Source organism: Rutidosis leptorrhynchoides, chromosome 4 (assembly GCF_046630445.1).
Source record: "Rutidosis leptorrhynchoides isolate AG116_Rl617_1_P2 chromosome 4, CSIRO_AGI_Rlap_v1, whole genome shotgun sequence".
In the NCBI taxonomy this organism is placed as follows: domain Eukaryota; kingdom Viridiplantae; phylum Streptophyta; class Magnoliopsida; order Asterales; family Asteraceae; genus Rutidosis; species Rutidosis leptorrhynchoides.
Window position 1 is genome coordinate 9,601,971 of NC_092336.1, and position 11,329 is coordinate 9,613,299.

The 11,329-nt window shown below is 33.7% G+C and overlaps 2 protein-coding genes across 2 annotated transcripts; both read right to left on the reverse strand.

Moving 5' to 3' along the window:
- Positions 1-68: 68 nt before the first annotated feature.
- LOC139839971 (formamidopyrimidine-DNA glycosylase) lies at positions 69-4,315 on the reverse strand. The gene is made up of 10 exons (XM_071830187.1): positions 4,032-4,315; positions 3,641-3,692; positions 3,286-3,343; positions 3,077-3,145; positions 2,845-2,970; positions 2,442-2,492; positions 1,846-1,923; positions 1,303-1,405; positions 1,030-1,064; positions 69-626 (listed from the first exon to the last, which is right to left on the reverse strand). Exons 1-10 carry the CDS (start codon positions 4,258-4,260, stop codon positions 270-272), a joined length of 1,158 nt encoding a protein of 385 aa, XP_071686288.1. The 5' UTR covers positions 4,261-4,315; the 3' UTR covers positions 69-269.
- Positions 4,316-6,054: 1,739 nt separating this feature from the next.
- On the reverse strand, positions 6,055-9,599 carry LOC139904553 (glycerol kinase). The gene is made up of 4 exons (XM_071886472.1): positions 9,394-9,599; positions 8,870-9,091; positions 7,077-8,043; positions 6,055-6,462 (listed from the first exon to the last, which is right to left on the reverse strand). The coding sequence occupies exons 1-4, from the start codon at positions 9,525-9,527 to the stop codon at positions 6,217-6,219; spliced, it is 1,569 nt and encodes a 522-aa protein (XP_071742573.1). The 5' UTR covers positions 9,528-9,599; the 3' UTR covers positions 6,055-6,216.
- Between the last annotated feature and the right edge of the window lie 1,730 nt (positions 9,600-11,329).

An 11,329-nucleotide genomic window follows, 5' to 3' on the forward strand; every position in this document is an offset into this window, starting at 1 on the left:
CATTTTTTTCTTGTTGAGATAGAAAGATGCATAAAACCAGTTTAAACTTCAATAAAAGCTAAAAGGGGTCCATTTCTACCCAACCATTTCATGTGATTGCAAATACAAAATGTTACAGCAAAAAGAAGGTTACGAGTCCTTTAGTGGCCAGTGGCCGAACACAATGGTTAACAAAACAGTGTTAAGAGTTGGCACATCTCGGTTTTGCTAAACTAGAAACTGTTCAAAAGACTATTTTGCCCTCTTTGAAGTCATCATCACCATCACTTTCACTTTCTTGTACTTCCTTTCGCCTTCTTTTTTGTGAAAGGTTTTTTATCACCTTTTGCTTTCACCACTCGATCTTCTTCATCATCAATATCATTATCATCATCGTCATCATTGTCATCATCATCATCATCGTCAGTGCTTCTTTTGGACTTGCGTTTTGCAGGAGGTTTTTTAGCTTTACTGGGAGTTTTCTTCCCTCCTTTTGGTTTTTCAGTCTTGACAATTTCTTCATCTTCACTTTCTGCTTCATCAGCTTCATCTTTGTTCTTCTTGGCAGACCTCTTTTGTGGTTTGACGGGTGTTTTGGTTGCTTGATCTCCAATTAGCTTTTGCAACTCTGGTACGTATGCTGTTGTCTAAATGACATAAAAAACAACGAAAATAAGAAGGGAGACAACCTAAAATTCAATAAATTAAAATGAAACTTTCAAACTAAAGGTGGAAAGATGTGGTTGACCAGCAAAAAAAAATATATATATATAAAAAGTAGTGACTTAATTATGTTTAGAAAACACAGTAATTTACATATATAAAAAACGATTTAATATATTGTATGCATTAAAAAAATCGACCCATTTATCAGTGAGTAAACGCTTGAGGATATGGTATACACTTTAGGCCATTTTTACCCATTAGATCAATTGCCTTTACCAAAAGAAATAATATGACCCATTTGAAATCAAACAGAGTCAAAATCGACCCATTTATCAGTAAATGGGTCAAATTTGCCACATCTTTATTATAACATCGGAGACATACCCTGCCACCAGCTTCAATAAAGTCGATCTTCTTTCCTGCGAAGTCATACACTTTTAGATACAAGCAACCAGAAACATCTAAAAGGCTCAGGAAGCTAGAATAGAATACAAACAAACTTGACTTCAAACAAACATAATTTGACTGAGTAATTAAAGAGCCTTTGAAACGCAAAAAAAAAAAAAAAAAAAAAAAAAAAAAAAAAAAAAAAAAAAAAACCAACAAACAGATCTCCCATAACGTGATGAAAAAAAAAGAACAATTCAAGAGCCAAACCATCAACAAAAGCCTTCCCGGGCTTCTTTTCTCTGGAATGGAAAATCCAGTTACTGGGAAACTGGCTACTATCAGCCCCAACTTCAACAGCTTGCTCAAGGACCTGCAAGTATGACGAGCTTTTGTCAAAAAAAAAAACATCTTACCATTTATTTTTCCAGGCTTTTTGCCCCATCTAGAATGAAATAACCAATCAACGGGAAAGCGATCACAGTTAGCATCAACTTCAACTGAATGCCGAATAACCTACAAATTATTATTCCCCCGTATTGACTGTAAACAAGATTGATAACACTAAAGGTTGCACACACGGCGAGTTGGTTAACGGTTTCAGGTTTTTCATGGTTTTATTCAGGACGGATTGGTTTATCCTGAGACTTCTTTGGTGGGAAAAATTAATAATTTTTTATATCGTGTGCATCAAAAAATAAACTTGGGCATATTTCGATCCATTTTACTAACCCAAGTCGTCTCATCATAAGTAAATGAGTCTAAACCGTAAGTAGCACATATTAAAATAGATGAAATGTGTTGTTGAGGCACCTCTTTGAGAGAATTATGCAGTGCCGTACACCCTTCTTTCGAAATGTTGGCAGATATTTGAAGTGGATGAATTCGAGCCTGAAAAATAAATCATAATTCAATAGTCATGAGAGCTAACAATCGGAGTCAAAATGAGATCGTTTCAAGGAGATACTGAAAGTTTCACAGATATACCAATATTAAAAGGTTAAGCAAGATACAGATGAACACAATGAGATAAATAGGAAAGTTTAAAGTTCAGATGACCTGCAAAATTCATTTGTCTACTTTCTATACATAATTTGTTCCAGGATAACAAAATAATGCAATAATATGTTTCAACTCAGTTAAAGGGCCTAAAGGAACACCTAAATGTGAAAGATGCATATGCAAGATCTAAGAGCATGTGTGAACAAAAGAAACACAGTTCAAAACAATTTAAATTTAGGCTTCAGGCAATTAACTGATACAAATATAACAACACACAGTTACACACAAACACACACACACACACACAGACTAATCTAAAAAGTGTTGGACTGGCATTCAAATAGCATGAAAGACAGAAAAATGCATATCTTGCTCAAACTATAGAGTACGGGAAATTATAAAATGACCTGATATAGCACTTCATCTGCAATCCAATTGCCAACACCTGAGATAAAACTCTGCCAAGATACATTTCTTCAATGAGCAATTGAAAAAAAATATATTTAAGTACATATTAAAACACGGTTAGAATGGTCCAACAGGTCGAAGTCACCCAAATATCCGATATGCACAGACGACTTATTCGTGTTTTTTTCTTTTCAAAATCCATATTATCACTATTATATACGGTTTCCAAAATCATATCATTATTACTGTAAGTATTAAAATAATGTCCGTGAGGGCCTGACCCCACATGTTATTCTAAATACCCATCTGGCCCGCCCATCCTATAAAAATGCAAGTTATCAAAATATGAGACTACAACCATGTAGGTAACCACATGATCAGTGACTCGAACTTAGTTCCAACCTGATCTAGTATAAGTTTCTTAATGGGAGTCTTCTTCTTGCTAAGCGATTTGAACAATTCATCTTCAGTCATTGGTTCCAATAAAGCATCTGGGCCAAGCTCAGAAATGGGTGGCACAGAAGCCGGCTGTCATATAATATCATCATATCATATCATGTACATGTAAATAAATAAATAAATATTTCACCTTTAATAATAAAAAGATGTACATGTGTAACAAGTTTTAACATACATCTGTTAGTAAGCGTACTTTGGCAAATCTCCTCTTGTCAGTAAAAGATAGCTCCAACCCATCATCAAGCTGATATATTATATCAAACAAATTTATCATTAATAACATTTAATATATTACAAGGACAGGCATAACACATATGTATGTGATCAGTTTGCACCACAAGAGGCATGCTACGTATTTGCATATATGCAGAGGCGTAATCTTACTTCTATAAATAACTTGGAATATTTAGAAGGCCACTCATCGGTGTCGTTTACTGCAGACCTGTCAGAAAAAATCAAACTGGGTAATTTCTATAGCAAAAAATGAATTTGTTAAGATGCATTGAATGCAAATTCAAACTGTTAAAGAATATTGTTTTGTACGCTCATTTTACATCATAAATCCGACACACTTCGGCTCAGACCCAAGGACTATCATATATCAACCATTTCAAAGAAGAGGTTAAAATAGCCAAACTTCTCCAATTCATACAAACAATCATTCAAGTAACGCTGAAGAGTGCATTCAAATTTCTAACAAAAGTACCTTACTTGTTAACAAGAGGTTTAAGAAAATAACCTTTTATATTTTGTAACAGCAACACCCTTTATATATATAGCACCAGCCATTCCTGAAACACAATCAACATATAAGTACAAACTGCATATTACCAATACGATTGTATTGTCTAATAGTATCAATGTGTTGATGATGAAATTATAAGTTAAAGAAGAAATTTGGCTAGATAATTTTTCCGGCTTATGTTCATATCGAAACTAACTCCCATAAGGCTGATAACCTCAGTTTAAACGGCTAATGCAGACATGCAGCGACAGATCGAAATTAACTTACCCAAAAAAAAAAAAAAAAAACAAACATAGATGTTAATCAAAAGACAGCAATTAATTATGGAGTAGTACATTTCTAGGGTTTGTAAATTTGGGGAAATGAAAGAAAATGTACTTCTTACCGAACTGAAAAGATGGAAACGGAGGTGAGTCAAGTTCGATCCACATATTCTTTCCTTTCCGGTGAGCTCCGACGATTGTTTTTCCGGTGATTGATTCTTCAAATTCGGAACGTGAAACGCCGTCGATGACTTTAGTGTCATCGGCGATAATCGATCGTATAATTTTCTTTCCGATACAATTTTCATGAATCGCTCTTCTAGCAGCTTCTACTTCTGGTAGCTCCGGCATTTCTTCTGACGTTTCCCGTGCTTTTTCTAGGGTTTTGGCCTTGGTTGTTACTGTATTTTAGTAGAAACGGAAAGGAAGCGTGAAAAATAATCACGTGCGAGTACAATTTGAGACAACAAGGTACATAAAGGTATTTTTAATTATTGTTTTTTTATACAGTCTCAGGAAGTTGCCTGGTTTAATTCTTTCACAACTATTTTTACTACCACATCAGCGCCACATCAGAATAAACACTTTAACATTTCTTTCATTAAATCATCACAATCATACATTAAAATATTACCCGCATTTATACCCCTAAAATATACTATGTACAATTAATTAAACATAAGGTACAAGAAATAAAACATATGGTCCCACATTTTCCGTGAGACTTCCGTTACTATTGTAACAAACGGGCCAAATAACATAATGCTAACTATCATTGTTAGTGGGTGGCGGGACAATATACCCCTTTCACAATTCGGGTAACATGCCACTGCAAGTGGCCTCACAATTTAATTTAATTGTCCCTTGAAGAAACAAGCAATTTAGGAAAAAATTCGTATCATTCGGGTATAAATGAATTTTACTTCCATATCTTTGTGAAATTAATTTGAAACAATTCAAACTAAAATAGTGAAGAATCATAAACAACTATATAATTTTAGAAACACTGTTGTAAAAAGCGCGTTTATTCCTCGATTAATCTGCGATTACTCATTTTTAAGTGTAGTTCGCTCCGATTTTTCAGAATCCGTTTAATTAATCAGTCAACGTCGATTGATTGCTCAAAATCGAATTTGGTAATCAAAGTATGTCAAAGTCAAATTGATAAACATTTTAACATGAATTTAAATTAAAACTTTAGAGTTTTTAAAAAAAATGAACGATTTTAGAAAATTTGTTAAGGTTTATGTTTATATTATGATTTTCTTTTATATTTACACATACTCCGTATAATTTTTGAAATTTAATACTATGTATTTAACTGTATAAAGTACAAGCCGATTACTCTTTTCAAATTTCTGACAAATTAATCCTTGCGTAGCGAATTGTGCAACCTTGCCTATAGGATATGGAGTATTGTTTGGTTCAAAATAAAACCAACAAGGATAAAAAGTCTGCGCTTCGTTGCGGGGTAGTTTTTGTCAGTTAACGGTGGGTTGGTTGAACGTTAAAAAAGGTTAACGGTTGGTTAATTAAAGGTTTAAAAAATAAATGAATGAAAAACTTAGGGAAAAAGGAAGTTAAAAAAGGTGTAAAAATGACTTCGCTGAGGTGGTTTTGGTCATATATTTAACATTTTAAGAAACGGTTAACGGTCGTTAAATTAAGCATTTAAAAAAAGTTAACGGCCGGTTAAACGTTTAGAAGCTGAAGGAATGAAAAGGAATGAGAAAAAGGAAGTGAAAAAAAGTTTTAAAAAAGGTTTAAAAACGGAATTATCAAAATACCCCAAAATTGGGAGTATTTACATCCATGTCATGGTGAATAGTGAATCCTCATGACATTTAGCATATTTTAAAATTAAAATGTATAAAAACCGACAGCTTGGTCCAATAATGGCGCCTATTGAGATGTTGCAGTTTTCGACAGTAGGTATACATTTCTCTCCCAATATGATTTTGTGTATGCATGATACATGTTATTATTTCGTCTGTGATTGTTTGCGTAGGAGCATCTTCGACTATTTGCAATAAGGGTCGGACACGGACCAACATTTCTATCCCAGATTAATACAATCGTTAATAATGCCAAAGAATTGACGATTGGTGAATTAATTTCACTTGTTTAGATTAAAAGATTAAACAGTAAGTAAGAAACGCGATCATTATTAAACAAATAAAAACCAAGACTATGGTATATATGTAACACGAACAAAGACAAATTGAACGACAAGTTTCTTAATAAGAAAGATAAAACTAAGAAACGGAATTGAAGATTAAACAATGAAATGATCAAATGACTGTTTGTTTAGAGAGACAAATCAGCCAGATCAAACGTTCTTTCCACTGCTTTAAACCAAGATTCCACCTTCTTTGTCCTCAACTCATCGTTCAAAACAGGATCGAAAGTAGTATCTTTCTTCATTCTTTCTCCATTTGAAAATATTTCTTCTTCAGTCCAAACTCCAACAGCTAAACCAGCTGCATAGGCTGCACCGAGTGCTGTTGTCTCTATGTCTGCTGGTCTCACCACCGGGTTACCCAACAAGTCAGCCTGCAAATTCAATTTAGACCGATTTGCTTATATATATGTTGATGCTTGTCAACATTCTATTTCTAATGAGCATATTGAAAAAAACAGGTCAAACAACATAAATGGGTCAGTATTGGCCCAAAGTCAAATGGGTCAGAATTCTCCCAAAGTCAAATGGGTCAAAAGTATGTATTTTTTATGCATGGGACCTCCTAAATAAATAGAAGACACCAACTTTCATAACTAAAAATTTATATTTTGGGTCAGACCAATTTACTTATAAATGGGTTGATGCTAATTTACATTCTTTTATTAAAGAGTATATTAAAGAAAATTAAAAATTAAACAGGTCAAACGAGTTAAATGGGTCAGTATTTGCGCTGTCAAATGGGTCAGAAAAGGCCAAAGTCAAATGGGTCAAAAGTATGTATTTTTCGTTATGCATAGCACTTCCTAACTAAAAACACACCAACTCTTCAGAGCTAAAAATTTATATTTCGGGTCAACTCAATCTGAATTTAAACGTCTGAATCTAGACGAACAAAAAACTACGAAGTAATTTTTACCCAAACCCGTTTAACCCAGTACCCAACACACCTGACCCAACCATTTTCAACTTCTAACCGAAAGCATACCTGAATCTGCATCAGCGTATTATTAACTGTGGCACCTCCATCCACCCTAAGCAAAAACTTTCCCTTTTCGTTTTTGTTTTCCCCCTTGTCACCAGCATCTTTATGCATCGAGTCCAACACATCTTTCACCTGAAAACACATACTTTCAAGAACAGCTCGAGCAATGTGCGACTTATTTGTAAACCGAGTAATCCCAATTAACACCCCACGGGCATCATCACGCCACCACGGTGCAAACAATCCATTAAAAGCAGGCACAAAGTACACACCACCACTCGAGTCAACCTTTGAGGCCAACTCTTCAATTTCACTAGCCGATTTAATAATCCCTAAACTATCCCTTAGCCATTGAACCGCCGCACCAGCAATTGCGATCGACCCCTCGAGCGCGTAATTTGTAGGTGCATTTTTTCCAAGCTTAAAAGACAAAGTAGTCAACAAACCGTGCTTTGACTCAATCACATCCTCACCTGTATTTAAAAGTATGAAAGCACCCGTTCCGTAAGTACTTTTCGCCTCGCCTTTTTTACAAGATTGGCCCAACATGGCTGCATGTTGATCACCTAAACAACCCGAAATCGGGACCCCGGGAATCACCCAACCTTTAGCTACATGCCCGATAACTTCAGCATTACTTACAATTTTCGGGAGAATGTTTTTAGGAATCTTTAATGTTTCTAATGTTGATTCATCCCAAGCAAGTGTTTTTAAGTTCATAAGCATGGTTCTTGATGCATTTGAGACATCAGTGACGTGTAAACCGTTATTAACACCTCCTGTTAAGTTCCAAATTAACCACGAATCTATGGTTCCAAAAAGGGCATCGCCTTTCTTAACAGCTTCTTTCACAGGTTCAACGTTTTCGAGTAGCCATAAGAGCTTGAGTGCACTAAAATATGTGCTAATAGGTAATCCACATGAATGTAAAAAATGAGTTCTTCCCCCTGATAATTCTTTCTCTAGTCTCCTGGAAATTACGAAATTTAAAGATAGACTGAGAGCCTGTTTACTTTCCACTTAATGATTTGTTTCTGTACAGCTCTTAATTCGGTAAATAAAATTATTGTTTCTTTGTCACTTAATCTGAAAATTGGTCCGTTTCTAGGAGACATAGAATCAGACACCCCTTCAGGTTAAGAGGCAAATAGAAACAAGATTTAATACGGAATATAAGTAAACAACCCCTAAATGAATACATGTCCTGAATGCATATAAAACAAATTTACCTAATCTAAATTGATTTGGTTATCTACAACCTACTAATTCAACTTTTTTTTTTAATTAGATTAAAATTTCAAAGTTTCTATAATCATATTTATATTTATCACATTTAAAAGAAAAAAAAAAGCAGAGAGTTGTAATAAATTGTAACACCTATTATAAAAATGACCAAACACACTATTAGAGCAAATCGACCCATCCATTCTTCATCCAATTTCCTAGTAAAACGGCGATCATCACAATCTTACCAGAATAGAATATTGATCTAGATCAAGATCCAATCGGCAACAAGAAAATAATTATTTGAACACTCATTTGGAAGTTTTTGACAATAAAAACAAAGTGGTTCTAAATAATAAAAGTATTCTAATCCATATGAATAAAATACTTGATTAAGTTAATCTAACAACCCATATTGCAACCTTAAATCCTATAGATGGGGCGATCAATCCATATCTCACAATCAACAAGAAAACAATCACTTAACAAACAAAGGCACAGCTTGTCAGTATAAACATGAATCTATAAAATAAAAAAGATGGAAACAAATAAATTAAATAATATAAAGATACCTGCAAATTGAAGTGGTTCTACTATCCATCCAAACAATGGCATTATAAAGAGCAACCCCAGTAGACTTGCTCCAAACAACAGTTGTTTCTCTTTGATTAGTAATCCCAATAGCTTTAAGGCCATTATCAACATTATACCCATCAGCAGTAGCTTTATCAATTGCCTTTGATATGCACATCTTCACACTTTCAAGTATTTCAATTGGATCATGTTCAACCCATCTGTGATTACCACAATAAACATGAAAGGTCAAAAAAAGATGATATTTTTTTACATGGGTTTGAATCTTTATGAGGAATTACTTCAAGGAAAATGAAAAAGATCAGATCTTTTTCGCATTTTCATGATTCTTCATGAAGATTTACCACTAAAAATGAGATTTTTGGTCATGGGTATTAATAATTTTGAAGAATTATCACAAAAATATGAAAAATGGTGAGATATTTTCCTCATCGGTATAAATTTTTCTAATGAAAATGGTGAATTAAACAATTAATTTAATTGAAATTGCTGATTTAGATACCCTGCTTGTGGGCAGAACTGAGTGAACTCCACTTGATGAGATCCAATGGATTTAGCATTTTGATCATAGATGATGAATCTTGTGCTTGTTGTTCCTTGATCAATTGATCCAATGAAAGCTTCTTCTTTTGCCATTTTTTTTATTGCTTGAAATATTGTTGGGGAGTGTGAAAATTGCCTTGAATATATAACTTGATGGATGGGAGATTTTAGGAAATGATTTGTTTTTATCTTTTTCTGATTATTTTTTTTCTATTATCTATTTCAAAAAGTCATACGTTGACTATTAGATAAGATTTTTAATTCAAGTTTGATAAAAGTTGGTTATCCGTGAGGGAAAAAATAATACGTAATATAATAAACAGATGATGACGATAATGAAATTTAATGTATCACAAAGTGTTAGAGAATGAAACCCGTAATTATTATTCAATACTAATGCGATATTTATATTACAATGAAAACCCTAATAAACCTACAAACCCTAGTGGACCTAAGCCCGTTGGGCTAACTTATCATCTAACACTCCCCCGCAGTCCGAGCGGCGAAATCGCTAAAGCTAGGACTGGAAGAAAACAATAAACATAATAAGAATAAATAAATAAAACACAATTTTCTCTCTAATTTGTCATATCGAATTGATTGATATCGCCGATTGGTTGCGTTGCTTGACTGCGTTTCCTTTTTCGTAACGTTTTTTTTTTACGTCGTGGCTTGCTTGCCTAAGGATTGAGCAGAACTTGGGCTTTGAACTTTACCGCCGATACAATCTTCTTCAACGCCGCAAAACAAGAGAGTTTTTTTTTTTTTTTTTTGTATTCCTTTTTTTTTCCTTAGTTTGGAACCTAGTCAGACTAGGCGGCTCAGCCCCACGCCGACTATTGCATCAGTTAATTAAAACAATATGATGAGATATAGGAGATTTGAGTGATGCGGAGAATATTGGATATAAAAAGAAAAGAATTAGTAAGAAAATAGATTATTGCAAATAAATTCATATTTGATGATAAAATAAATTTTAGAATTAAAAGATTTTAAGGATAACATTAAAAATAAAGATATTAGGTAGATAGGGTGTGGATCTGATTTTCGAATGTTACAAATACAAAGAAATTAGAAGATGAATATTGTAACTTGTGCTCACCGAAGGTGCTGAGTCTGCTAACCTTTTTTTTTTTTTTGGTTTTCAGTAGAAGATAAATAACATCAAAATAAAAAAGATGCAAAGTTAAAAAGGGAAAAAAAATAAATTGAAAGAAAGAGATATAAGAAAAGAAAGATCACGTGAAGGAAGTAACTAGGTAAAATCAAAAGAAACTTTTGGTGGGCTAATATGACATGATTATTTTAAATGAGAAAAACAGAAAAAGAAAAGATAAACACATAAGGGAATGTGAAATACTTTGAATATTGGCTTAGAATTAGCAAGACTGGTGCCGGCTGAATTAGCAAGGGAAATTATAAGTTGAGTTCATGAAGCCGAAAAAACAAAATAAACAACGGAGATATAATTGTTCTAAACAAAAATAAAATAAAATAAACAATTGATGCATAATCATTAGAGTAGGCTGCCATGGAGATTAAGGGAGATATTAAGGGAGATGAATAAATCGATATTTGTGTGATCCTTCTAGAAGGTGTAATGGTGAGAAATAAAACACAAACTAATAAAAACAAAAATTGTAGATTGAAAGATAACAGCTAGCAAATTCCCTCCGGGTTGTCAGCGTATAGCAAACAACCGGAGGATGACTTCAACAAATGGGTTTTAAGATTTTGGCTCTGATACCATGTTAGAGAATGAAACCCGTAATTATTATTCAATACTAATGCGATATTTATATTACAATGGAAACCCTAATAAACCTACAAACCCTAGTGGGCCTAAGCCCGTTGGGCTAACTTATCATCTAACACAAAGGAGGAAATGTTTATGG

Excerpts from the sequence above, each read along its gene's own strand:
- LOC139839971 (XM_071830187.1), bottom strand. The coding sequence starts at position 4,260 with ATGCCGGAGCTACCAGAAGTAGAAGCTGCTAGAAGAGCGATTCATGAA. Across the intron at positions 3,344-3,640 it reads GCTGTTACAAAATATAAAAG|GTCTGCAGTAAACGACACCG; the intron begins GTTATTTTCTTA and ends TTTTTCTGACAG. Across the intron at positions 1,924-2,441 it reads CAGATGAAGTGCTATATCAG|GCTCGAATTCATCCACTTCA; the intron begins GTCATTTTATAA and ends TTTATTTTTCAG.
- LOC139904553 (XM_071886472.1), bottom strand. The coding sequence starts at position 9,527 with ATGGCAAAAGAAGAAGCTTTCATTGGATCAATTGATCAAGGAACAACA. Across the intron at positions 8,044-8,869 it reads AGAACCACTTCAATTTGCAG|GAGACTAGAGAAAGAATTAT; the intron begins GTATCTTTATAT and ends CGTAATTTCCAG. Across the intron at positions 6,463-7,076 it reads ATACGCTGATGCAGATTCAG|GCTGACTTGTTGGGTAACCC; the intron begins GTATGCTTTCGG and ends TTGAATTTGCAG.